The 27,862-nt window shown below is 41.0% G+C and overlaps 2 protein-coding genes across 4 annotated transcripts in view; one reads left to right on the plus strand and one right to left on the minus strand.

Moving 5' to 3' along the window:
• Positions 1-181: 181 nt before the first annotated feature.
• On the plus strand, positions 182-18,761 carry primpol (primase and polymerase (DNA-directed)). The gene is made up of 14 exons (XM_045206378.1): positions 182-258; positions 797-1,014; positions 1,265-1,359; positions 1,498-1,636; positions 2,718-2,865; positions 3,616-3,718; positions 4,558-4,667; positions 4,939-5,101; positions 5,520-5,623; positions 12,090-12,176; positions 13,944-14,052; positions 16,460-16,536; positions 16,759-16,805; positions 17,189-18,761. The coding sequence occupies exons 2-14, from the start codon at positions 832-834 to the stop codon at positions 17,471-17,473; spliced, it is 1,650 nt and encodes a 549-aa protein (XP_045062313.1). The 5' UTR covers positions 182-258; positions 797-831; the 3' UTR covers positions 17,474-18,761.
• Positions 18,762-20,571: 1,810 nt separating this feature from the next.
• The window catches only part of acsl1a (acyl-CoA synthetase long chain family member 1a), a 59,188-nt gene continuing 51,897 nt past the window's right edge, over positions 20,572-27,862 (minus strand). For all 3 annotated transcript variants that reach the window (XM_045206380.1, XM_045206381.1, XM_045206379.1), the window contains 4 exons: positions 23,799-23,942; positions 23,429-23,530; positions 22,916-22,987; positions 20,572-22,685 (listed from right to left, as the gene is read on the minus strand). In XM_045206380.1, coding sequence (XP_045062315.1) covers positions 22,545-22,685; positions 22,916-22,987; positions 23,429-23,530; positions 23,799-23,942 — 459 coding nt within the window. In that variant the 3' untranslated portion in view covers positions 20,572-22,544. The remainder of the gene's footprint in view (positions 22,686-22,915; positions 22,988-23,428; positions 23,531-23,798; positions 23,943-27,862) is intronic.

Genomic DNA, 27,862 nt, shown 5'->3' on the forward strand with positions numbered 1-27,862 from the left:
AATAATAAACGTGTACATATAACTTGTGGCCCCATATTGGTGGCCATATGAATTTGTAATATTTAATATCCATATTGCACGAATTCAGCTTATGAGACAAAAGTATAATGTGCTCAACTATTTGGAAAGTAAGGCACACTTCTAGCGCACTGGAACGCACCATACTTTCTTCCAGGTCTACGTCACTTTTCGCAGCAAAACAACGTTTTCATTACATTTTCATCACGGGTTCCTGTACGCAGATAGATTGTTCCTGCTGTAAGTCGAATTCTGTAACATTAAATAGCTAGATAGCTAATTAGCTTAGCTTAGCAAACGTTAAGCAGGTTTTACATCTTATTATACATTTTAGTGGTACTAGCATTAACAACATGACATATTAAACTCAACTCCGGCTAAATGTGTAGTGTGTATGGCTAGTCTGATTTCATCAGGCTGTAATACACAATTAATTGGTACCAATTAATACACAATTGAATGCTTGTAAACAAACAGTGAATGTAACTAAAACAATCATGTCATTCTCATGGGCTGTCAGTCCATGTATCCAATGTGTATGAATTTGAAAGTTGGCCCTAGCGAGCTGCATTTCTCCAGCCACATCCCATCCATTCTCTGCTAGGCCTAATAATGATGGGGCTTCACAATCACATTCTTGTGAATGTAAAATCAGAGATTGATCCATAGGTCTATTGTAATGCCTGCAGTATCGATCATTGCTAAGTTAGATATTAATAACACTCACACTCCTACATTAAAGTAATCAAATACTAGTTTTTTTATTTCTTACATGCAGAAATGACTGTGGTGGCAGCCAGTATCACATAGAAAATGAACAAGGGTGATTGGGGAAACAGATTGAAGAAGGTGGAACAACTAGCTCAGTCCTTCCAGCAGTGTCCTTTGTCCTCGCGCTACAAACCTAGGCTGTCCAGGCCATGGCAGCCGTCCTCCATATGGAAGCTCTTCCCTCGTCAATGTATGGCTATCAACTTTGGCCAGAGTTGCAGAGAGGTATGTACCAGCATGTCTGGAGTAACATGGTGCCAGATCCGTTTGTGCTGTCTTGCTGTCATGTTTGACATTGACCATAGGATTTGACAAGACAGCACAAACAGATCTGTGACCAGGCTACTGTATGTCTGGAGGACTTTGTGTCCTTTTGTGTGATGTGTGTGTTTCATTGCACTTCAATGGATCATAATAACAGAACAAATACATTGTTTTCAGCTAACTGTAGTTTTGACTGCCCTCTAATTCAAAGGACGTACACGTGTTTGCACTTGAGAAGGAACAGGCCAAGATGGGTCAGAGGATCTTCCTGGTCACCAGTTACAGTGAGCTATGGCATTACTACAGGTATGTATAAGGTAACACCATTCACTTCAATAACACTTTATTTATACCTTCAGTTAAGAAATAAGAAAGTCCCATTTGTCATAGCTGAAGATTGTTAACCAATGGTACTACTGCACTTTCAATTTCAACTGTAATCAGTACCTACAGGCAATCTCTGATGCATTGCTATGAGGTGATCCCCGAGGGGGCCGTTTGCAAGCTGTATTTTGACTTGGAGTTCCACAGGCCCTCCAATAAGGGCTTTGATGGGAAGTGCATGGTGGCCTCCCTCATCCAGGTACGCAAACATTGAATGTTTCCTTCCCTCTCAAGTGCAAAATAGACCTGGGTCAAATATGTTGTTAGTTATTTACATTTTAGTCATTTAGCAGACGCTCTTATCCAGAGCGACTTACAGTTAGTGAGTGCATACATTATTTTTAAATTTTTCATACTGGGAATCGAACCCACAACCCTGGCGTTGCAAACGCCATGCTCTACCAACTGAGCTACATCCCTGCCGGCCATTCCCTCCCCTACCCTGGACGACGCCGGGCCAATTTTGCGCCACCCCATGGGACTCCCGGTCACAGCCGGCTACGACAGAGCCTGGATTCGAACCAGGATCTCTAGTGGCACAGCTAGCACTGCGATGCAGCGCCTTAGACCACTGCGCCACTCGGGAGTCAAGTTATGTAATTGTTATGACAATTGACTTTACACTGACATGACACACACAATGTTTAGATCAGCCTATTGGCTAGGCAAACTAGCTAGCAAACTGGCTAAACAAATTAATGGTTTGTGGCATGACAGTGTAAAGTCAGTTGCCATAAGGTGAAACCAGCTGTCAAGTCGCTTTGGATAAAAGCGTCTGCTAAATGGCATATTATTAAGACTGTTTATGACATCTGTTATGTAATTGTGACAGTGTTATGTAGCTCTTATGGCGGGTTGTCCAAATAAAGTGTGATCCGTAGAAGGATGTTTTTTGCTGTACATTCTGAGGAATTAAATGTTAATGTAACCACTCTCAAATTCATAGACAGAGCTATGGATGCAAAGACTGACTTGCATAATTTTAATCATGTTTTGAGGCTATACAGTGTTCGTTTACAACTGCATTGTTTACAAACAATGGAGCAAAACAAGCTTATATTTTGGGTTCTGATGGGGTATGACAGTTGGACTAAGCTCATCAGGCATAAGTTATATTCTTCAAGAATCAATAGAATAATATATATATATCATTAATTAAAAAGTCATAAAATTGATGTAGCAATCACAGATTGCCCCTTTAATGTCGATGGTACATACTTCAACATGTTTATTAATATTTATATTTAGTAACGCTGTTCTCTCCTTCTGTGTGTTTACAGTATGTGTGTGAGAAGCTGGAGGAGGTGTATGGGATTGAGTGCTCTGGGAAAGATGTTCTGAACCTTGACTCCAGCACCGAGGAAAAATTCAGTCGCCATCTCATCTTCATTTTACCAAATGCAGCTTTTAAGGATAACCTACATGTCGGTACGTAATCTCCTACTGTCTCTGATGTAAAGTGGAAACGAGACAGTAGATAGAGATATATACACTGAACAAAAATATAAACGCAACATGTAAAGTGTTGGTCCCATGTTTCATGAGCTGAAATAAAATATCCCAGAAATGTTCTGTTGGCCTGCTAACTGCAGGAATGTCCACCAGAGCTGTTGCCAGAGAATGTAATGTTAATTTCTCTACCATAAGCCACCTCCAACGTCGTTTTAGAGAATTTTACAGTACGTCCAAACGGCCTCACAACCGCAGACCATGTGTATGGCATCGTGTGGGCGAGCGGTTTGCTGATGTCAACGTTGTGAACAGAGTGCCCCATTGTGGCGGTGGGCTTATGGTATGGGCGGGCATAAGCTATGGACAACGAACACAATTGCATTTTATCAATGGCAATTTGAATACACAAAAATACCGTGACGAGATCCTGAGGCCCATTGTGAGGCCCTTTTTTAAAAAATACATATCTGTATTCCCAGTCATGTGAAATTCATAGATTAGGGCCTAATGAATTTATTTCAATTTACTGATTTCCTCATATGAACTGTAATTCAGTAAAATCAATGAAATTGTTGCATGTTGCGTTTATATTTTTGTTAAGTATAGATACTAAACTTAACCACAATATTATTGCTTTATATTGGAGGTAGAAATAAAAATGCATTGTTTTCTAATCAATGTAGGCTCATGCTGATTAAAAAAGTATGCATTTGTCTTTTTTGAAAGGGCACTTTATCCATTTCATTCTGCAGCCAGTGCTGAGCATGCAAAGGAGGGGAAGTGAACTTGAGAATGACGTGGGTGGTGTCACAGAGGACAGTGACAAAAGGTCTGTCCTTTGATGTTCTTAAACAAATTTTGGTAACACTTTATCGTATAATTCCAAAGGATTTAACGCAATTAGTAACTAAGAAACTAATTGATAGATACATTCAATACTACAACACAATACTAAAGAGTTCAGAGACACAAAAATAATAGGTGTCTTTGGGGTTTAGAAAAGTCAGGTCCATAATTATTGGCACACTTGATAAAGATGAGCAAAAAATACTATAAAATAAATAATAAAAATACTGAGTTATATTGTATGTTCCAGAAAATTGTAAAATTGTATTTTATACTAATACAATTGCTCAGTGAAAGAGCCTTTGTTTAACAAGTAATACAAAAAATCTCAAGTATAGGGATCAAAATAATTGGCACCCTTCTTTTCAATACTCTAGCACCCTCCCCTTGTGAGGATATCCCCACTGAGCCTCATTCTAAAATGTTTAATAAGATTGGATTGAAGAGGGCAGACCATAAGAGCAGACAAAGGATATCAACGATCTTGAAAGATCCCTCCTAACGTGTTCTCCAATCTTATTAAACATTTTGGAAAAAGGCTCAGTGTTGTTATCGTCGCAACGGGAGGGTGCTAGAGTATTGAAAACGGGGGTGCCAATAATTTTGACCGCTATCTTTTTTATTAAACAAAATCTCTTTCTCTGTGCAGTTGTATTAGTATAAAATAAGATAATTTCTCATTTTTTCTGAGCATACAATATACCTCAGTATTTGTATTATTTATTTTATACAGTCATTTATTGGTAATCTTTATCAAGGGTACCAATAATTATGGACCTGACTGTAAATCCTATGTATTATTATTATTATTATTACTATTAGGGGGCTGATTGGAAGTCCACAGGCCAAGAGGCCCAGACAGGAAGAGAGGGACCTCAGCTTCCTGTTGGTGAAAAACAAGGACGGACAGGAGGGGCTTTTTGTTGACCTCGGTAAGTGTCACCTAAAGTATCTTGAAAAGTCAATTTGACCTTTACTTTCAAATGAGGCTGAAATAGTCGATAAAAGCATTGAAAACAAATCTTTCTTATCTTTGCATTTTGTTCTGTTTTAGATTATTATATCTATTTTATTGCTGTGTTTGTCCATAATTTGTTTTTTGACAACCAGTTTGATTTATCTTGTCAATACATTGTAAATTGTGTCAGTAATACTAATTTCCACTTGTTTGTGTTCATTTATGTTATAATGGATGAAATGTAGGTGTGTACACCAAGAACAGAAACTTCCGTCTCTACAAGTCATCCAAGGTGGGGAAGAATGCAGCCTTCACTGTTGCCGAGGACAACAAGTTCATCACCAAACCTAAAAGGAACGTCTCTGCAGAGGAGTGCTTGTTCCAGTCCTCCTTAATCAGCAACGTGAGGTATAGATGAAGTGAAGGGTGGAGTTGTCCCTAGATGCTGATCTTGGGTCAGTTAGCATTTTCCCCACTAATGGGCAGGTTGGCATTTATTGGGATGACTCATGGGATGGTGATCCTAGATCTGTACCTAGGGGAAACTTTACCCCAGAACTACAGGTGACTTGAATGTGTACTTAATTTTTTTTTTTATGCTATCACACAAGCCCACTGAATACTGGTTTCATCATGCGACAATAAGTTGGAGGAAGGAAGGGCAGGGGTGTGTGTTGAAGATTAACATTTGGATTGAGATGGAAGTGCTTGACTATTCAACATGCTTAATATTCCGACATGCTGCATAATATGTGTGACTAGCATAACATTTGTGTTGAATCTAATGATAATGAATGATTATGTCTTTTTCAATATTGGTTTGCAGTTTCACCGGTCAGAAGATTCTGACATGGGACCTCCATGAAGAGAGGGACGGGATATGCCCCAAGCCTCATGCTCAGCTGGGTTCGACTTCACACTGTGTTTCAGGTACTGACCCCCAGAAGACAGAGCTGTGTGTGTGTTGTGTGCGTGCAAAGTTGTTAATGGCCACACCCACACCAGGTGAATCATTCTTTCAAATATATTAGATTATTTATGCGAGCAAAGTTGTTAATGGCCTCACCCAAACCATGTGAATCATTCTATAAAATATATTAGATTATTTGTCACTGTCTTACACACAATACCCCATAATGTCAAGTGGAATTATGTTTTTAGAAATGTTTACAAATGAAAAGCTGAAATGTCTTGAGTCAATAGGTATTCAACCCCTTTGTTATGGCAAGCCTAAATAAGTTCAGGAATAACAATTTGCTTAACAACTCACATAATAAGTTGCATGGACTCACTGTGTGCTACCTCATCTCTGTACCCAACACATAAAGATAATTGTAAGGTCCCTCAGTTGAGCAGTGAATTCCAAACACAGATTCAACATCAAAGACCAGGGAGGTTTTCCAATGCCTCGCAAAATAGTGCACCTATTGGTAGATGGGTAAAAAAAAAATGCAGACATTGAATATCCCTTTGAGCATGGTGAAGTTATTAATTAGGCTTTGGATGGTGTGTCAATACACCTAGTCACTACAAAGATATAGGCATCCATCCTAACTCAGTTGCCGGATAGGAAGGAAACCACTCAGGGATTTCACCATGAGGCCAATGGTGACTTCAAAACAGTTACAGAGTTGAATGGCTGTGATAGGAGAAAACTGAGGATGGATCAACAACATTGTAGTAACTCCACAATACTAACCTAAATGACAAAGTGAAAAGAAGAAAGCATGTACAGAATAAAAAATAGGCAAAATCCTAGAGGAAAACCTCCTTCATTCTGCTTTCCACCAGACACTGGGAGATTAATTCACCTTTCAGCAGGACAATAACCTAAAACAAGGCCACATCTACACTGGAGTTGCTTACCAAGAAGACAGTAAATGTTCCTGAGTGGCCAAGTTACAGTTTTGACTTAAATCTACTTGAAAACCTTTGGCAAGACCTGGAAATGGTTGTCTAGCAATGATCAACAACCAATTTGACAGAGCTTGAACAATTTTGAAAAGAATAATGGGCAAATGTTGCACAATCCAGATGTGGAAAGCTCTTAGACTTATCCAGAAAGACTCAGGGGTGTGGATACTTATGTAAATGATTTCTGCATTTTATTTTAAATACATTTGCCCAAAAATTCTAAAAACATGTTTTCACTTTGTCATTATGAGGTGTTGTGTGTAGATGGGTGAGAAAAAAATATTTTTAATCCATTTTGAATTCAGGCTTTAACACAACAAAATGAGGAATAAGTCAAGGCGGCAGGTATCTTAGTGGGTAAGAGCGTTGTGCCAGTAACCGAAAGGTCGCTGGTTCTAATCCCCGAGCCGACTAAGTCGCTCTGGATAAGAGCGTCTGCTAAATGACTAAAATAAAAATGTATAAATACTTTCTGAAGGCCCTGTGTGTGTGTATACAAGTATATACAGTTGAAGTCGGAAGTTTACATACACCTTAGCCAAATACATTTAAACTCAGTTTTTCACAATTCCTGACATTTAATCCTAGTAAAACTTCCCTGTCTTAGGTCAGTTAGGATCACCACTTTATTTTAAGAATGTGAAATGTCAGAATAATAGTAGAGAGAATGATTTATTTCAGCTTTTATTTCTTTCATCACATTCCCAGTGGGTCAGAAGTTGCCTTTAAATTGTAGCATTGCCTTTAAATTGTTTAACTTGGGTCAAACGTTTCGTGTAACCTTCCACAAGCTTCCCACAATAAGTTGTGTGAATTTTGGCCCATTCCTCCTGACAGAGCTGGTGTAACTGAGTCAGGTTTGTAGGCCTCCTTGCTCGCACATGCTTTTTCAGTTCTGCTCACAGATTTTCTATAGGATTGAGGTCAGGGCTTTGTGATGGCCACTCCAATACCTTGACTTTGTTGTCCTTAAGCCATTTTGCAACAACTTTGGATGTATGCTTGGGGTCATTGTCCATTTGGAAGACCCATTTGCGACCAAGCTTTAACTTCCTGACTGATGTCTTGAGATTTTGCTTCAATATATCCACATAATTTAACTTCCTCATGATGCCATCTATTTTGTGAAGTGCACCAGTCCCTCCTGCAGCAAAGCACCCCCACAGCATGATGCTGCCACCCCTGGGCTTCACGGTTGGGATGGTGTTCTTCGGCTTGCAAGCCTTCCCCTTTTTCCTCCGAACATAACGATGGTCATTATGGCCAAACAGTTCTATTTTTGTTTCATCAGACCAGAGGACATTTCTCCAAAAAGTACGATCTTTGTCCCCATGTGCAGTTGCAAACCGTACTCTGGCTTTTTTATGGCGGTTTTGGAGCAGTGACTTCTTCCTTGCTGTGAGGCCTTTCAGGTTATGTCGATATAGGACTCGTTTTACTGTGGATATAGATACCTTTGTACCTGTTTCCTCCAGCATCTTCACAAGGTCCTTTGCTGTTGTTCTGGGATTGATTTGCACTTTTCGCACCAAAGTACGTTCATCTCAAGGAGACAGAACGCGTCTCCTTCCTGAGCGGTATGACGGCTGCGTGATCCCATGGTGTTTATACTTGCGTACTTGCGTACATTTTCTCATGATGTCAAGCAAAGAGGCACTGAGTTTTTAAGGTATGCCTTGAAATTCATCCACAGGTAGACCTCCAATTGACTCAAATTATGTCAATTAGCCTATCAGAAGCTTCTAAAGCCATCATTTTCTGGAATTTTCCAAGCTGTTTAAAGTCACAGTTAACTTAGTGTATGTACAGTTCTGACCCACTGGAATTGTGATACAGTGAATTATAAGTGAAATAATCTGTTTGTAAACAATTGTTGGAAAAATTACTTGTGTCATGCGCAAAGTAGATGTCCTAACCGACTTGCCAAAACTATAGTTTGATAACAAGACATTTTTGGAGTGGTTGAAAAACAAGTTTTAATGACTCCAACCTAAGTGTATGTAAACTTCTGACTTCAACTGTATATACAGTACCAGTCAAAACTTTGGACACACCTACTCATTCAAGGGTTTTTCTTTATTTTTACTATTTTCTACATTGTAGAATAATAGTGAAGACATCAAAACTATGAAATAACACATATGGAATAATGTAGTAACCAAAAAAGTGTTGAACAAATCAAAATATATTTGATATTTGATATTCTTCAGGTAGCCACCCTTTGCCTTTCTGACAGCTCTGCACACTCTTGGCATTCTCTCAACCAGCTTCATGAGGTAGTCACCTGGAATGCATTTCAATTAACAGGTGTGCCTTCTTTAAAAGTTAATTTGTGGAATTTCTTTCCTTCTTAATGCGTTTGAGCCAATCAGTTGTGTTGTGACAAGGTATGGGTGGTATACAGAAGATAGCCCTATTTGGTAAAAGACCAAGTCCATATTATGGCAAGAACAGCTCAAATAAGCAAAGAGAAACGACAGTCCATCATTACTTTAAGACATGAAGGTCAGTCAATACGGAAACTTTCAAGAGCTTTGGAAGTTTCTTCAAGTGCACTTGCAAAAACCATCAAGCGCTATTATGAAACTGGCTCTCATGAGGACCACCACAGGAAAGGAAGACCCAGAGTTACCTCTGCTGCAGAGGATAAGTTCATTAGAGTTAACTGCACCTCAGATTGCAGCCCAAATAAATGCTTCACAGAGTTCAAGTAACAGACACATCTCAACATCAACTGTTCAGAGGAGACTGCGTGAATCAGGCCTTCATGGTCGAATTTCTGCAAAGAAACCACTACTAAAGGACACCAATGAGAATAAAAGACTTGCTTGGGCCAAGAAACACGAGACCGGTGGAAATCTGTCTTTTGGTCTGATGAGTCAAAATTTGAGATTTTTGGTTACAACCGCTGTGTCTTTGTGAGACGCAGAGTAGGTGAACGGATGATCTCTGCATGTGTGGTTCCCACCATGAAGCACGGAGGAGGAGGTGTGATGGTGTGGGGGTGCTTTGCTGGTGACACTGTCAGTGATTTATTTAGAATTCAAGGCACACTTAACCAGCATGGCTACCACAGCATTCTGCAGTGATACGCCATCCCATCTGGTTTGCGCTTAGTGGTACTATAATTTGTTTTTCAACAGGACAATGACCAAACTCACCTCCAGGCTGTGTAAGGGCTATTTTACCAAGAAGGAAAGTGATAGAGTGCTGCATCAGATGACCTGGCCTCCACAATCACCCGACCTCAACCCAGTTGAGATGGTTTGGGATCAGTTGGACCGCAGAGTGAAGGAAAAGCAGCCAAGAAGTGCTCAGCATATGTGGGAACTCCTTCAAGACTGTTGGAAAAGCATTCCAGGTGACTACCTCATGAGCTGGTTGAGAGAATGCAACACTGTCATCACGGCAAAGGGTGGCTACATTGAAAAATCTAAAACATATTTTGATTTCTTTGACTTTTTTTGTTACTACATGATTTCTTATGTGATATTTCGTAGTCTTCACTAGTTTTGTCTTCACTATTATTCTACAATGTATTTTTTAATTTTATAAATAAAAACCCTTAAATGAGTAGGTGTGTCCAAACTTTTGGTTTTTGACTGGTAGTACAGACAGTGAGGGAAAAAAGTATTTGATCCCCAGCCTATTTTGTATGTTTGCCCACTGACAAAGAAATGATCCGTCTATAATTGTAATGGTAGGTTTATTTGAACAGTGAGAGACAGAATAACAACAAATAAATCCAGAAAAACGCATGTCAAAAATGTTATAAATTGATTTTCATTTTAATGAGGGAAATAAGTATTTGACCCCCTCTCAATCAGAAAGATTTCTGGGTCCCAGGTGTCTTTTATACAGGTAACATCCTGAGATTAGGAGCACACTCTTAAAGGGAGTGCTCCTAATCTCAGTTTGTTACCTGTATAAAAGACACCTGTCCACTGAAGCAATCACTCAATCAGATTCCAAACTCTCCACCATGGCCAAGACCAAAGAGCTCTCCAAAGATGTCAGGGACAAGATTGTAGACCTACACAAGGCTGGAATGGGCTACAAGACCATCGCCAAGCAGGTTGGTGAGAAGGTGACAACAGTTGGTGCGATTATTCGCAAATGGAAGAAACACAAAATAACTGTCAATCTCCCTCGGCCTGGGGACCCATGCAAGATCTCACCTTGTGGAGTTGCAATGATCATGAGAACGGTGAGGAATCAGCCCAGAACTACACGGGAGGATCTTGTCAATGATCTCAAGGCAGCTGGGACCATAGTCACCAAGAAAACAATTGGTAACACACTACGCTGTGAAGGACTGAAATCCTGCAGCGCCCGCAAGATCCCCCTGCTCAAGAAAGCACATATACAGGGCCGTCTGAAGTTCGCCAATGAACATCTGAATGATTCAGAGGAGAACTGGGTAAAAGTGTTGTGGTCAGATGAGACCAAAATCGAGCTCTTTGGCATCAACTCAACTCGCCTTGTTTGGAGGAGGAGGAATGCTAACCATTAACTCCAAGAACACCATCCCCACCGTCAAACATGGAGGTGGAAACATTATGCTTTGGGGGTGTTTTTCTGCTAAGGGGACAGGACAACTTCACCGCATCAAAGGGACGATGAACGGAGCTATGTATCATCAAATCTTGGGTGAGAACCTCCTTCCCTCAGCCAGGGCATTGAAAATGGGTCGTGGATGGGTATTCCAGCATGACAATGACCCAAAACACACGGCCAAGGCAACAAAGGAGTGGCTCAAGAAGAAGCACATTAAGGTCCTGGAGTGGCCTAGCCAGTCTCCAGACCTTAATCCCATAGAAAATCTGTGGAGGGAGCTGAAGGTTCGAGTTGCCAAACGTCAGCCTCGAAACCTTAATGACTTGGAGAAGATCTGCGAAGAGGAGTGGAACAAAATCCCTCCTGAGATGTCTGCAAACCTGGTGGCCAACTACAAGAAATGTCTGACCCTGTGATTATCAACAAGGGTTTTGCCACCAAGTACTAAGTCATGTTTTGCAGAGGGGTCAAATATTTATTTCCCTCATTAAAATGCAATTCAATTCATAACATTTTTGACATGCGTTTTCTGGATTTTTTTGTTGTTATTCTGTCTCTCACTGTTCAAATAAACCTACCATTAAAATTATAGACTGATCATTACTTTGTCAGTGGGCAAACATACAAAATCAGCAGGGGATTAAATACTTTTTTCCCTCACTGTATACACACACACACACACGAATGAACACAACTTTGAGTTTGCACTTTTGGTGACTATTCCATTGCTCCAGGCAGTCAAGCTTACCTCAAGCATTTCAAGGAATATAACATATGTATTTGACCCAGGTCTGGAGATTTCTCTGCCAACGTTAAACTGCTTGCTAATACTGGTTTTGACTGAAAAACACAGGGGTTATTGAATTGAATAGCCTTTCTGTCTTCTATGAAAGATATTGTTTTGTTTGTCATCCTTCAATGTAAGACTCTTTGGGAGGCTACCAGTGTTCTCCTCACAAAGAAGTGGACAACTTCGTTCTTTCTGTGGTGAAAAAGGATGGCATCCAAGGAAGTAAGTTTTCAGCAGCTACTAGATAAATACTGTATATGCATCCTTTTAGATGCACTGCATGTAATAAAACAATCTATGACTGATGCTGCATGACAAAGATCTGTACTATATCAAATTAACCAAGTTGAAGTGTTGAAATAGTGGGGGAAAAAAGTATTTAGTCAGCCACCAATTGTGCAAGTTCTCCCACTTAAAAAGATGAGAGAGGCCTGTAATTTTCATCATAGGTACACGTCAACTATGACAGACAAATTGAGGAAAAAAATTCCAGAAAATCACATTGTAGGATTTTTAATGAATTTATTTGCAAATTATGGTGGAAAAATAAGTATTTGGTCACCTACAAACAAGCAAGATTTCTGGCTCTCACAGACCTGTAACTTCTTCTTTAAGAGGCTCCTCTGTCCTCCACTCGTTACCTGTATTAATGGCACCTGTTTGAACTTGTTATCAGTATAAAAGACACCTGTCCACAACCTCAAACAGTCACACTCCAAACTCCACTATGGCCAAGACCAAAGAGCTGTCAAAGGACACCAGAAACAAAATTGTAGACCTGCACCAGGCTGGGAAGACTGAATCTGCAATAGGTAAGCAGCTTGGTTTGAAGAAATCAACTGTGGGAGCAATTATTAGGAAATGGAAGACATACATGACCACTGATAATCTCCCTCGATCTGGGCTCCACGGAAGATCTCACCCGTGGGGTCAAAATGATCACAAGAACGGTGAGCAAAAATCCCAGAACCACACGGGGGGACCTAGTGAATGACCTGCAGAGAGCTGGGACCAAAGTAACAAAGCCTACCATCAGTAACACACTACGCCACCAGGGACTCAAATCCTGCAGTGCCAGACGTGTCCCCCTGCTTAAGCCAGTACATGTCCAGGCCCGTCTGAAGTTTGCTAGAGTGCATTTGGATGATCCAGAAGAGGATTGGGAGAATGTCATATGGTCAGATGAAACCAAAATATAACTTTTTGGTAAAACTCAACTCGTCGTGTTTGGAGGACAAAGAATGTTGAGTTGCATCCAAAGAACACCATACCTACTGTGAAGCATGGGGGTGGAAACATCATGCTTTGGGGCTGTTTTTCTGCAAAGGGACCAGGACGACTGATCCGTGTAAAGGAAAGAATGAATGGGGCCATGTATCGTGAGATTTTGAGTGAAAACCTCCTTCCATCAGCAAGGGCATTGAAGATGAAACGTGGCTGGGTCTTTCAGCATGACAATGATCCCAAACACACCGCCCGGGCAACGAAGGAGTGGCTTCGTAAGAAGCATTTCAAGGTCCTGGAGTGGCCTAGCCAGTCTCCAGATCTCAACCCCATAGAACATCTTTGGAGGGAGTTGAAAGTCCGTGTTGCCCAGCGACAGCCTCAAAACATCACTGCTCTAGAGGAGATCTGCATGGAGGAATGGGCCAAAATACCAGCAACAGTGTGTGAAAACCTTGTGAAGACTTACAGAAAACGTTTGACCTGTGTCATTGCCAACAAAGGGTATATAACAAAGTATTGAGAAACTTTTGTTATTGACCAAATACTTATTTTCCACCATAATTTGCAAATAAATTCATTAAAAATCCTACAATGTGATTTTCTGGATTTTTTTCTCATTTTGTCTGTCATAGTTGACGTGTACCTATGATGAAAATTACAGGCCTCTCTCATCTTTTTAAGTGGGAGAACTTGCACAATTGGTGGCTGACTAAATACTTTTTTCCCCCACTGTATTAAAGTTTCCAATATTTTCCCCAACAGGCATACGACGGTGGAACTACTTTGTATCAGAGCAGTTACTTGTCTATGACATCCTGAAGTACCGCTGGTGTCAGAATGTGGACCGGTTCCACAAAAGCAACAACATCATGTGAGTGTCTAGTTTGGAACTGAGGGAATCTATCGGTCTCAGTAGTCCAAAGTGTCATCTTTCCTTCCTCTCCTTACGGTATTATGCATTGATCTAAAAGGACTGGACGGGTGAAAGCAAATGGCCCTATAGGTGGCCACCGTGTTATTTCCACCTATCCTGTTCTTTCAGATCAGTGCAGTTGAAGGAGAGGAAGCCATTTCAAATCCATCCTGATAAAGCCCTTTGTGAGTGAATCCAGAGAGGAAGAGGTGAAGTGAGATATCTGTCCACACGAAAATATAGCGTTAAGCAGTAGAAGTGGGGATTTTTTGTATAGAGGTCAATGGAAGAGTGTTGAGTTTGGTCAACATAAAATTGAATTGCTAATTCGCTACTTGAGGCTTATTTGATCGAATAGAAGTTTTGTAATGTTTAGGTTGTTACAAATGTACTGATATACAGTGCATTCGGAAAGTATTCAGATCCCTTCCCTTCTTCCACATTGTTACGTTACAGCCTTATTTGAAAATGGATTAAATCATTTTTTTCCCTCATACACACAATACCCCATAGTGACAAAGCGAAAACAGGTTTTTAGACATTTTAGCAAATGTATTACAAATTAAAAACAGAAATACCTTATTTATATAATTATTCAGACCCTTTGCTATGAGACTCAAAATTGAGCTCAGGTGCATCCTGTTTCCATTGATCATCCTTGAGATGTTTCTACAACTTGAGTGGAGTCCACCTGTGGTAAATTCAATTGATTCGACATTATTTGGAAAGGCACACACCTGTCTATAGAAGGGCCCACAGTTGACAGTGCATGTCAGAGCAAAAACCTAGCCATGAGGTCGAAGGAATTGTCCGTAGTGCTCCGAGACAGGATTGTGTTGAGGCACAGATCTGGGGAAGGTACCAAACAATTTCTGCAGCATTGAAGGTCCCCAAGAACACAGTTGCCTCATTCATTCTTAAATGGAAGAAGTTTGGAACCACCAAGACTCTTCCTAGAGCAATCGGGGGAGAAGGGCCTTGGTCAGGGAGGTGACCAAGAACCCAATGGTCACTCTGACAGAGCTCCAGAGTTCCTCTGTGGAGATGGGAGAACCTTTCAGAAGGACAACCATCTCTGCAGCACTCCACCAATCAGGCCTTTATGGTAGAGTGGCCAGAGTGAAAGGCACATGACAGCCCGCTTGGATTTTGCCAAAATGCACCTAAAGGACTTTCAGACCATGAGAAACAAGATTATCTGGTCTGATGAAATCAAGATTGAACTCTTTGGCCTGAATGCCAAGCGTCAAGTCTGGTGAAAACCTGGCACCATCCCTACGGTGAAGCATGGTGGTGGCAGCATCATGCTGTGGGAATGTTTTTCAGCGGCAGGGACTGGGAGACTAGTCAGGATCGAGGGAAAGATGAACGGAGCAAAGTACAGAGAGATCCTTGATGAAAACCTGCTCCAGAGCACTCAGGACCTCTGACTGGGGCGAAGGTTCACCTTCCAACGGGACAACGACCATAAGCACACAGCCAAGATAACGCAGGAGTGGCTTCGGGACAAGTCTCTGAAAGTCCTTGAGTGGCCAGCCAGAGCCCGGACTTGAACCCAATCTAACATCTGGAGAGACCTGAAAATAGCTGTGCAGCGACGCTCCCCTTCCAACCTGACAGAGCTTGAGAGGATCTGCAGAGAAGAATGGGAGAAACTCCCCAAATACAGGTGTGCCAAGTTTGTAGCGTCATACCCAAGAAGACTCAAGGCTGAAATCGCTGCCAAAGGTGTTTCAACAAAGTACTGAGTAAAGGGTTTGAAATCTTATGTAAATATGGTATTTCAATTTGTTATTTTTAATACATTTGCAAACATTTCTAAAAACCTGTTTTTGCTTTGTCATTATGGGGTATTATGTGTAGATTGATGAGGGCAAAAAAACAATTTAATCCATTCTAGAATAAGGCTGTAACAAAAGTCAAGTGGTCTGAATACTTTCTGAGTGCACTGTAAGTGGACACACATGGCATCCCGGCAACTTTGAGAAAAAATATGATATTGGAGTTGTGCCTGTTGTTCACATGCAAATCTGCCCTCTCATTGGCTAGAATGTTCCCGCCTGCCTTCCGCCTTTGCAGACATGTATTCCCATTGTTAGAGCACTCAATGCCGTCTCTTGTCAGTATATCGATACTCTTTGGTGAATCTTAAACTTTTTCCTAATTCCTCCTTTCCTTGATTCCTTAATTTCTCGACTTTCTTTTCAAAATGCATCCGAGGAGAAGATCCTTGGTGCCTCCCCTAGGACCTTCTCCAATGTGTTGCGAGAAGGAGGCAAGAGAACACAAGGAATTGAGGGTAGACTTTTGAGATTAACACCCTGCTTTTGTCCCCTTGACTTTTCTGTCCCTTCTTCCCCCACAGGATTCTGGTGGATCTCAAAGAGGAGGTCTGGTACCAGAAGTGTCACGACCCTGCTTGCAAGAGCTTCAGATCTTCCAGTACGCGCTGGTTAACATTGAAATAGTATTGAAGTAAAAATAGTATTGACTTTGATTAAATAGAGTAGATCTAATAGTATTGACACAAGTCGTCTTATAACCACAATCGAGAGCCTGTGTTTTAGGTGATTGGTGTACCAGTATGTCATTCATTGAAATGCCTTTGGAACAGCAGGAAATCTTACAGATTGTGCCTTTAAACCAATAATTTCCCCCTTCCAGGTTACCCATTACCACAGGACATCTGCCTTAGCTACCTCATAACAATGGTGAGTTCTGCACCTGTTCCCCTCACTGCTACAAAAGTCTGATTCGCCTCAGTCACACTTGTTGCCATATAGATAGATAGATAGATAGAGCATGGCGTTTGCAATGCCAGGGTTGTGGGTTCGTTTCCCACGGGGGGCCAGTATAAAAAAAAAAATGTCTTCACTAACTGTAAGTCGCTCTGGATAAGAGCGTCTGCTAAATGACTAAAATGTAAATGTAAATGTAATTATTAGAAAATTACATCACCGCAAGAACCAAAAGGAGACTCTGTTGGGTACCTGACTTCCTCTCGCTACATGAATGGGTATCTCAAGAAATAATCCCCCAATAACAAAATCAATGTCAAAGCTAATAAGCTGTATGTTTGTCTATTTGGCGGCAGGATGAGGAGGACCAGGCGTATCTGATGGACGACGTGGGAAACATCGAGCTCAGCCAGACACCCCCAGCTGAGAAGTACCAGGGGGGCTCGGCAGCAACACTTCCCCAGGGAGAAGGCCGCGATCCCTGGGGAGATAAGCCAGACGACCAGGCCTACCTGGAGGCCCTGGAGGATGTCGAGAGAAACACAGGCGATTTGGCAGAGGATGATGTCCCAGATGAGCTTCTGCTCCAAACCATGACTGAGTTTGAGTCCCTCAAAGATTTGTGCTTGTCGGGCCACTAAGTGTTATTGGCGCATTTTTCTTCAATTCTGTTCATGGAGACACAGGGTGAGCAGGCTTTTGCTCCAGCTCAGACGGAACCCACCCCATTGAACTATTCAAGGGCTTGATGCTTAGTTTAATTAGGTTTGGTGAGGTGCTGGGCTGGAACAAAAGCCTGCCAGCCTGTGTCTCCAGGAGCAGAATGGAAGAAGACTGCATTAGAGGGAGGTTATACTTGTCCCACAATTAATTTCTCATTTCTAATACAGTAATTCAGTACAATCCTCAATTTCAATTACTGGCTGTTAATGCACTTTATGAACAGGGGTTTTTCCCAATTACCTAGGCCTATTCAATGCAAGGTGCGTTATAGCAGGGGTCTCCCAACAGGTCGATCGCAAGCTACCAGTAGCTCGCAGCCCACCGATGAGTAGCGAGCCAAACAATTCTGAAAGTACATGCAAGTTTCATGTGTTCCACTGCAAACAGTCATAAACAAATCTCACAAGTATCAGACACCGCAAGCTCCCAGCTACTATCTAGTCAATGCAACATTGACATTATCCCACCCCAGGTAAGCCATTATTGGCTTAAAAACCCAAACCTAACACAATATCTGCCAAATTAATATCCAGCAATATTGCCAGTCTGTCTGTGTGGTGTGTTTGTCTATCACTCCGTGTCTAGCCAGATATGATAACTGTCTTGTGGGTTGACAGAAATACTTTCCCCCAAAACTTCTCAATTATCATGAGTAAGTATATCATTTGTATCTATTATTTGTTATTTGCAAACTTTGCCATGAAATGAGCAGCAGCAGTACAGAACCGTCGTTAGACCGACACATTAGACGGCACATTCCTCAGTCGTTAGATTCGCAATTAAAGGGCCAGATGCGCAAAAAACCCAGATATTAGTTTGTTTCCTTCCAGATTTAAGCATTGACATGGACTTTTGATGTTTCGCTATGAATAATTGTAATTTTGAGAGTGAAAACGCAAAAAATCAAAGCCATTTTTAAAAAGTAGCTCTCATGGTAGAAAAGGTTGGAGACCCCTGCGTTATAGCGTGGCGCACTATAACAGACTTGAAGGTAATTTACGGTTAAGCCGACAGGAACAGCGTTCATTATGAATGCAATCTCCACTAATTTCTGGGAATATGCCGTTAAAAAGAGCATTGTCGGCTGTGTAGTGCGCTGTACTATAAAGCACCTTGCATTGAATGCCGGCCCTACTGGTTGTTCTGATAGCATAGCTTGTTAAGATGTTTCTGATAACTGAACATTGATAAACTTCCAACTCCTTACCTGTTTTTTGGTCCTTGTTTGTTCTGGATTATTTTATGGGTGATTTTATAATTGTATTATATGACTGCAAACCATTTATCTGCAAATTGAGTCACCAAGCGTGTGTCCACAGGCGTGGAAGGAAGCTAAAGTAATTCCACTGCCTAAAAATAGTAAAGTACCCTTTGCTGGCTCTAACTGCCGCCCAATCAGTTTGCTACCTGTTCTTAGTAAATGGATGGAGAGAATTGTGTTTGACCAAATACATTTTACATGTAATAATTTAGCAGACGCTCTTATCCAGAGCGATTTACACTAGTGAGTGGATATATTTTCATTTGTACTGGTCACCCGTGGGAATCGACCCTGGTGTTGCAAGTGCCATGCTCTACCAAATGAGCCACACAATGTAATTTTTCAGAGAACAAGTTAACTACTGAATTGCAGCATGCATATAGAGTAGGGCACTCAACTTGTACTGCACTGTCTCAGATGAAAGATGATCGGATAAAATAAATGGATAATAAGATGATCGTTGGAGCTGTATTGTTAGATTTCAGTGCAGCCTTTGTTACTGATCATAAATTGTTATTGAAGAAATTCACTTGCTATGACTTTACATCACCTGCAATCATATGGTTGGAGAGTTATTTATCCAATAGAACCCAGTGTTCAATGGATGTTTCTCTAACATCAGATATGTAGTGTGGTGTCCCTCAGGGCAGTTGCCTTGGGCCGCTACGCTTCTCTATTTTTACAAATGATTTGCCACTGGTCTTACACAAAGCTAGAATTACTAAGTGATTCCACACTTAACATTCAGCACCCAAAGCCAGTGAGCTCACTGAAATTCTAATAGAGTTAGTATCAGAATAGGTGGCTAATAATAAACTGGTCTTAAATACATCAAAAAACTAAAGGCATTTTATTTGGACATCAAGACATTAAGACCTAAACCTCAACTGGAGTTGTGCATAAAGGGTGTGACCACTGAGCAAGTTGAGGAAGCTTCACTCCTAGGTATAACATTGGATGGTCAAGTATCATGATCAAGTCATGTTGACAAAGTTGTGAAGATGGGGAAGGGTTATAAAAAATATGTTCTGAGTTTTTTTATACAAAAATCAACTGTACTAGTTGTTAAGGCTCTGGTCTTGTCCCACCTTGATTTCTGTCCGTCTGGTAATATGGTCAAGTGCGGCAAAGAAAGACCTAGCAAAGCTGCAGCTGGCTCAAAACAGAGCAGCACATACAGAACTAACAACATGCATGCCAGTCTATCCTGGTTGAGGGTTAATGAGAGATGAACTGCTTCTCTTCTAGTTTATGAGAAATATTACTGTGATGAAAATTCCAGATTGTCTGCATAATCAAATAACATTCAGCTCAGACACCTATACATATCCCACAAGACATGCCACCAGGGGTCTCTTCACAGTCCAAGTCCAAAATGAAGTCACGGCAACACACAGTATTATACAGATCACATGGAACTCCCAACTCCAATTACTCAAGCAAAACTACCTTCAGGAAACAGATTAAACTCATGGAACGGCGGGGACACACAAACACATTTTTTAGTTCGATTGTTTGTATATTGTATTTTTAATATGTGTGACTGTCCTTGTCTATCAGTGTTTTGTTACTTGTCATGTTTTGTGTTTTATGTGGACCCCAGGAAGAGTAGCAGATGCTTCTGCAAAAGCTAATGGGAATGTAAATAAACAAATAAAACTATGCATTTTATGAATAAAATCAACGGTTTCATCATATTGTGTACATCACAAAGAATGTCCGTATACAACAACAAAAATTGCAATGAAGCAGAGAGAGCTGGGACAAACAAGTGTTTATTTGGTACAGTTGAGTAAATGAAAGGTATGAATTTTACTCCTGTACAAAACACATCGAAACCGAACACTGCTATGTCGATTTAAGGAGAGCTCAAGTTCCTAGTATTGGCCATCTGTGACGGTGTCTTGAAACATGTGATCAAGCAGATAAACCTAATCATGTACAGAACAATGTTAACAAACAGGTCAAAGTGCATCATGAGCGCTTAATTCATTGTTAAATAACCTGAATTCACAAAGGACCCTTTTTTTCTTTGTTAGATCTCAAAGGAGACTGAAATGTCTATAATGTGGTTCCTTATATAGAGGTAAATGATGGTTAGGCCTAACACAAAGTCGTCACTATTTTTGTCCAAAAAAAGCAAACTTGCAAGGGGCCAGCGAGCCATGGCTTGGTACTAGCTTAAACCAGCTTAATCTGATCAATCTCCAGGGTATCCTTCATTAGGCATCAAATGGGAGCAAACATCTTCAAATGGATGGTGAGTGTGCATTCCAATTGGACAAAGGTCAGTTTTACCACCTCCGTTTGAAAACATTATTTAAAAGCATTGGATTTGTGTAAGCATGGGCTAGCTCGAGAGACTTTGCACCATTTCTTACACCCAATTATTCCTTTTACATCCATCAGGGGGAGTGAACGAGTGCACATTTCGGGGAGAGAATCGGAATTGGGCAGCTGGCTCCTGATTGTTGCCTTCTGAATACGACCCAGATTCCCATTGGCAGACAGGACTATGCTTTCTGTGGATAGGACAGGTCCCAGCGTGTGCTTTGAGACATTGAGACCACTGTAGTTTTAAAAAGACACTTACGGAATAAATGTTTCTGTGTGAGAGCAGAGACATTGGTTGCACTTTGCATGTGCAATACCAGAACGAAAACACACAACCTAGTCTTTTATCCCTGCTGTGTGGGAGGCTTGTTTCCTTTGCCAGGGTTTTGTGCCATTAGCAGTTCACAAGATCATAACAGAACACCTTTCTGAATGGACATCTTCCTACTTGTCTTGTGCTAAAATTGTTCTGGAAAGGTTCAGAAAGGTTTAGACTTTGACAGTACAACGTTGAAAAAATAAAGAAAACATGGCACTTCTACTGTATCAACCGTGATCCATTGATGTCCTCTCGTGACTTTTTTTTCTACTGATACACTATTAACAGTAACATTAATCGATGATATTAAATATCAACTTAAATTAAAACATTAAATAGACTGCTATAAATAGCTACTGTATTTCTGAAGTTGAACAAGGCAGTACTAATATGTTGCGTATGGGGATTTGTCTGTCTTTCAACAACTGAAATGTCTGCATGGGTGTGGTCTTACAACATAAAAAAAGCAGATACACAAACAAAAATAAGAGAATAAAACTAAACTTTGTCAGAACTTAGAGATGATTAGTAAAAATTGGTTAATTGAAAACTGACACAACTGAGGGATTACAGACCGTGAGATAGCCGAGAAAAACTCCAAACAGGCGACTTGATCGGCACTTGAAATGGCTGACAGGAATGGTTGACACAGAGCCACATGGACAGTAAGGCATGAACCCCTCCCCCTTTCACTACAGCCTAGATATAATTTTTTTTAGATAAACGACCTGTGCACTGCAATTTACTTCTAAAAGTGATTGCGCTGAAATGCGCTGAGTTTATGACGAACATGATCTCTGCGAATGTCTGGGTAATCGCCTTTAAAAGTCTAATCGCAGTGCATGGGTCTACCTGCGTTTGTTCGAATCCCAGTCTAGGCCTCTAACATAACCGTCTCCCTCCCTCTCTCACGCTCCATCTTTTCTACAGCGCAAGGGGACCAAAGACACTTTTCGTCACAGTAGACAAGGAAGGGCACAACCGTCCTCTCTGATGAGCATTACAGTCAAGGGGAGCTGGCTATGGCTTCCAGATGATTGTCACCCTCTGCTTCCCTTTCCCCTCTACCGGGAGTTCACATCTTGATCTTGGCATAGAGCAGGTCAATCTGCTCTCGGAAGTGACTGCGGAGTTCGGTCCTCTTGGCCTTGAGCGTGGGCGTCAGGAGGCCGTTCTGGACGGAGAACATCTCCGTGTGCAGCAAGATATCTCTCACCTGCACGGGACATAGAGAGCGTGTTATTCCGCTTATTATGTGTTTAGCTATTATTTAACAAGCCGAGTACCATTGAGATGCAAATGTTGTTTCGTTTTTTTCTCCAAGAATACTCTGGGCTAGAGGCAGCATTATAATCATGCACAATTTGGCACCAACATCGCTTGTGAGTGTTATCTTGTCTAAATGGTGCCTAAGGAGTGTGTGGAGCGTTAGGAAGGGTTCCTCACCTGCTCAAAAGACTTCAGCCCCCCTTCTTTCCCCAGCCTCAGAATGTCCTCCAGAATGGCATTTTTCAACTCCTGGAAAGACAGGCACTTTAGACAAGGCAGTGTAGACAATACATCTTATTGGCTGTACTTAAAAGGGATAGTTCACTCAAACTATCTTTCAGTATTTTGTTCAGTAGTCTATTGTTAATACAATCCCCCTAAAAAATGTGCTTGTCAGCAGTCACATTTTCTAGATGGAGCACTTTCAGTACATAAAAAACTGTGATGATGAGTGTTTGAGATGAGATTGGCTCTGTTCCGATATCCACACTAGCATGCACAATACATTGCTTCATTCTAAGGCTTTACACTCCATGAGTTACTGTAGAGGCTCTGCAAGCTCCAGTGACATTTTGCTGAGGACAACACTTGTTGAAGTGTAAGAGGTATGTTAGCATGGACTGTGGAAATTAGCCACTGAATACACTGTCAGCTGATGGTAAATCTGCCATACCATTGAAGCTAGCTAACCTTGCTTGCGCACATCTCCAAATAAGAACCCTCAATGCCCTTCTTCTTTGCCCATCCTGGTAAGAAGTCCGGATCAGGCACCACAATGCCCACCAGGCATGCCTGTGCCAAACAAGACATTTTCAAACATTTAGATTTTTACATTTCATAAGCATTTATACTAATTTTAAAATGTATCAACATTTTTCAAGCAGTGGCTTATACATGAAAGTCATTATAAGTGTAACCTAAACAAGTTTCAGTTAGATGGTGCACACATCCACAACCAACATTATGCATGTACATACCCAACCACAAACAAAGTGCTTCAATAGAAACACGCACAGCAGAAGATTTGGTTTGCACACGCGCGATTTGGTTTGTCACACACCTGCAAGCTATCGCCATGGACAAAGATCTGGGCCACTGGGTTGCTCCGGATGTAGATGTTCTCGACCTTCTCCGGGGCAATGTACTCTCCTTGAGCCAGCTTGAAGATGTGCTTCTTCCTGTCCACGATTTTCAGAATGCCATTCTGAAAGTAGAGAAAACGAACTTAACTCAGTAGTGATCAACTAAATCAGATTTTGCCCCATTACTACTTTCCCACTCTTAGTCAGTCATAGATTGAGGCCCATAGCAGGGGTGGGCCAGTGTCTGCTGATCTTCTCTTTTGCCTGGTACTTATGTCATCATCATCATCATCATCATCATCAGCTAAGCATGGTCGGTCCTGGGTCATCAGCTAAGCAGGGTCGGTCCTGGTCGGCCCCTGGATGGGATACCAGATGCTGCTGGAAGTGGTGATGGAGGGCTAAGGAGATCCCAATGCCCCAGGGCAGTGAAGGGGACATTGTCCTGCGTAGTGTGCCGTCTTTTGGATGGGACGATAAACGGGTATCCTGACTCTGTGGTCATTAAAAATCCCATTGCAATTATCGTAAGAGTAGGGGTGTTAGCCCCATTGTCATGGTTAAATTCCCAACCTGGCCCCATTCCATCATGGCCACCTAATCATCCCCCTTACCAGAGGTGGGTAGTAACGAGTTACATTTACTCCGTTACATTTACTTGAGTAAGTTTTTGAAAAAATTATACTTCTAGGAGTAGTTTTAAATCACTATACTTTTTACTTTTACTTGAGTAGATTTGTGAAGAAGAAACTGTACTCTTACTCCGCTACATTAGGCTACAATGAGGTCGTTACTTTTATTTTTACCTCTGGTATTCTACGCGTCATTGTTTTATCCCCCCGCATTTGCCTTATTTTAATGTTTTATTTTGACAGAGAGAGAGACTTTCGCTAAGGCTCTACCACGTGACTGTGTTTCACCAATCAAACGTAGTTGTGCAGTCTCGTCACTTTCCCATACTCAATCTCAGTGGCGGGACGGGTTGGCTTTACAGTCATAGCAACACAAAAATGTCAGAATTAGCCGTCGGCAATGCAGACACAGACGAGGAGGAACACCCACACCCCTGGCCTCATATTGAAAGCATGTTTACCTTAGTAAAAGTGCGAAAGAACAGCTACATTATGCGGTGTCTTCTGTGTCTACCAAAACAAACGGACATTTCAGCATTCAAGAACTCAACATCTAACTTGAGGAAACATGTAGCGGTAAGTTTCCTAAATTCGTTTTTTTTTGCTGTGGATAGGCGAATGTTTGTCTTTTAGGTTACATATGTTTTAAACATTTTCTATATATATATATATATATATACATCCACATTTGATGTGATAATAAGTCTCTTTTAATGTCTTGATCTCCCTGTAGCCTCTTTTTTTTTTGTCCACAGAGGATTCACCCCAACAAACTGGCAAAGTACACAGACTTACTAGAGAACCACAGAAAGCGTAAGTCCTCCTCTTCCAGTGATACTCTTGTGAAAAATGCAAAAATCACAGCCTTTGCTGCCCCAGGGCGGGTAACACAAGCAACGCTTGACAAGCTGATGCTAAATTTTGTATGTGAGGCCAACCAACCATTTTCTGTGGTTGAGACGCCATCCTTCAATACTTTGATAGAAACCTTGCAACCTCATACAGTAATGACAAGGAAAACATTATGCACAAGAATACAAGAAGCTGCAAAACACAAGAAGAGCATAATCATCAAAAAGCTGAGTGCTGTGAACTATGTTGCTAACGTAGCTACTTAGGTGTCACCTGTCACTGGATAGACAACACCTCACTGGAGAGGCACTCCACATTGGCTTGTAGACCTGTCAAAGGCTTGCACACGTTTGATGTCCTTGCTGCTGCATTAGAGGAAATACATTCTGAGTACCACATCAGGGAAAAAGTGACCAGGACAACAACAAACAGTGGCTCAAACTTCCTTTCGATTATATGGTGAGGAGAAAGAGGAGGAAGCCATCAATGTACAAGAGGAGAGTGACTCCACCCTTGATGATGCAACAGAAGATCAGAGTGAGTCAGAGGTGGAGTATCAAGATGTCTGCAATTCTGGATGACAACACAGGCCTTGAGTACCAACTTCCAAGGCAACAAAAGTGTGCATGCCATCTCCTCAATCTTATATCCACAGTTGATGCCACTGCTGCAGGAGGAGCTGCAAACGAAACCTACAAGAGGCTGTCTCGGTCTGCTTTTGCAAAATGTCATGCTCTTTGGAATAAAACCAGCAGGTCAACCATGGCTCATGAAACAGTGGAACGTGAATGCAAGCTGCAGTTTCTCCGACCCAATCAGACACGCTGGAGCTCCCTGTTCCTCGCTGTAAAAGGATTGTGCGCATTCACCGAGAGCAAGGAGAACAAGCAATTCGCAATGTCTGCACAGCATTAAAGATAAAGATGTAAGTTGACAAAATGTATATTTTGTTTTTAAAGAATAATAAAAGTAAATAAGCCTTGCTGATTAATGGGTGAATCCACTTGTCTCAAGTAACTAAGTTTTCTTTGCATGGTGGTGTGATAATTGTGGATGACTTGAATGAAATATATATATATATATTTTGTATTTAACATGTACAATGCATAATAAAGACATTGTACCAGAAATAGCTATAAGTAATTGTTTTATCGTTACATCTTTTATAGGTTCAATCCAGCTGAAAATGGGTTTTTGGTCGAGTATGCTGCTGTGATGAAGCCTGTTGCCATGGCCCTTAATATCCTCCAAGGGGAATCATCTGTGCATATGGGCCTCCTGCTGCCAACACTTTACCAGTTGCGGGACAAGCTGAAGAAGTTGGAGTCAACTTGCAAAATGTGTACACCTCTTGTTCACGCCCTGCAGCAAGGGATCCAGAAACGTTTTGGAGACGTCATGAAAGAGCCTGAGCTGATTGCAGCAGCAATACTCCTACCAAGATTCAGAACATCCTGGACCACAGAGGAGAACATCTTAAATGCTGGTAAATATACTTGTTTATCAATTCAAATGTGAACCAGTAGACATTGACCTATATAACTCTGTATAATGTTACTGTCATTTAGGATTATAGTGTGTCAGTGACAAACCACAGGGTGGCAATATAGTTAGTGTGACTTTTTTTTGCTGACTTTTCTTGTTAGATATTGGAACTGGAAGTAAACATAATGCCCGATCTACAACTACATCACTCTCCTCTAATGCCTTTTAGAGAACATGCATTCAGCTTAATTTGTGTTCTGGGATACTAGGCCTGCAATATTGTTTTATTTGGCCATCTATTATGGACTGGTGCTTTTTCAGTTGATGTGTACTGCTGCCCTTTTCCTCTGCTCAGTGAGATGTGCAGTGTGGCCTAATCACAGATCAGAGTATTCATTTCTAGGCACACAGAAAAAGGGCTGTTGCTTGCCATGCAATACAAAGGTACTGAGTAGGCCTAATCAACACCTATTGATTATTTTACGTTGACCGCTTCCTTCTGGTGTGCAGTTTTCTGTTCAGCATGCCTGGTATGAAATGTTTGTGTGTTTCCTTCTGTTGTTCTGTCACTGTGGAGACACACACACAGTTTATGAGAGTTTATGGGCTGCCTCGTTCTAGTTCTGCCTGGTAAAAAAAGTATAAAGGTTTGGAAATGTGTGTTACTTGTGCTTATTTATTTTTTATTTATTATTATTTTATTTTTTAATAATTGAATTTACCTGAATTATTTTAATTTAAGCTATTTTGTAATTCATTAAATATGATTATTTTGTATTTTTGTCTGTCTGATTGTTGTCTTGTGTTAAAAAATAAATCAGACGTTACTCAACAGTTACTCAGTACTTGAGTAGTTTTTTCACCAAGTACTTTTTTACTCTTACTCAAGTAATTATTTGGATGACTACTTTTTACTTTTACTTGAGTCATATTATTCTGAAGTAACAGTACTTTTACTTGAGTACCATTTTTGGCTACTCTACCCACCTCTGCCCCTTACTCCTAATTGGCATTTTAACTCACCCCTCCACCTGATGTGTGGTGAGCTTTCTGGCACAAAAATGGTCGCAGTG

This window comes from Coregonus clupeaformis, chromosome 22 (assembly GCF_020615455.1).
Source record: "Coregonus clupeaformis isolate EN_2021a chromosome 22, ASM2061545v1, whole genome shotgun sequence".
Taxonomy (NCBI): domain Eukaryota; kingdom Metazoa; phylum Chordata; class Actinopteri; order Salmoniformes; family Salmonidae; genus Coregonus; species Coregonus clupeaformis.

What these genes read in the sequence shown, in the direction of transcription:
- primpol (XM_045206378.1), top strand. Translation starts at nt 832, where the DNA reads ATGAACAAGGGTGATTGGGGAAACAGATTGAAGAAGGTGGAACAACTA. An exon ending in TAAGGATAACCTACATGTCG is followed by an intron (nt 2,866 to 3,615) that starts GTACGTAATCTC and finishes CTTTTTTGAAAG; the next exon opens with GGCACTTTATCCATTTCATT. An exon ending in AAAGGATGGCATCCAAGGAA is followed by an intron (nt 12,177 to 13,943) that starts GTAAGTTTTCAG and finishes TTTCCCCAACAG; the next exon opens with GCATACGACGGTGGAACTAC.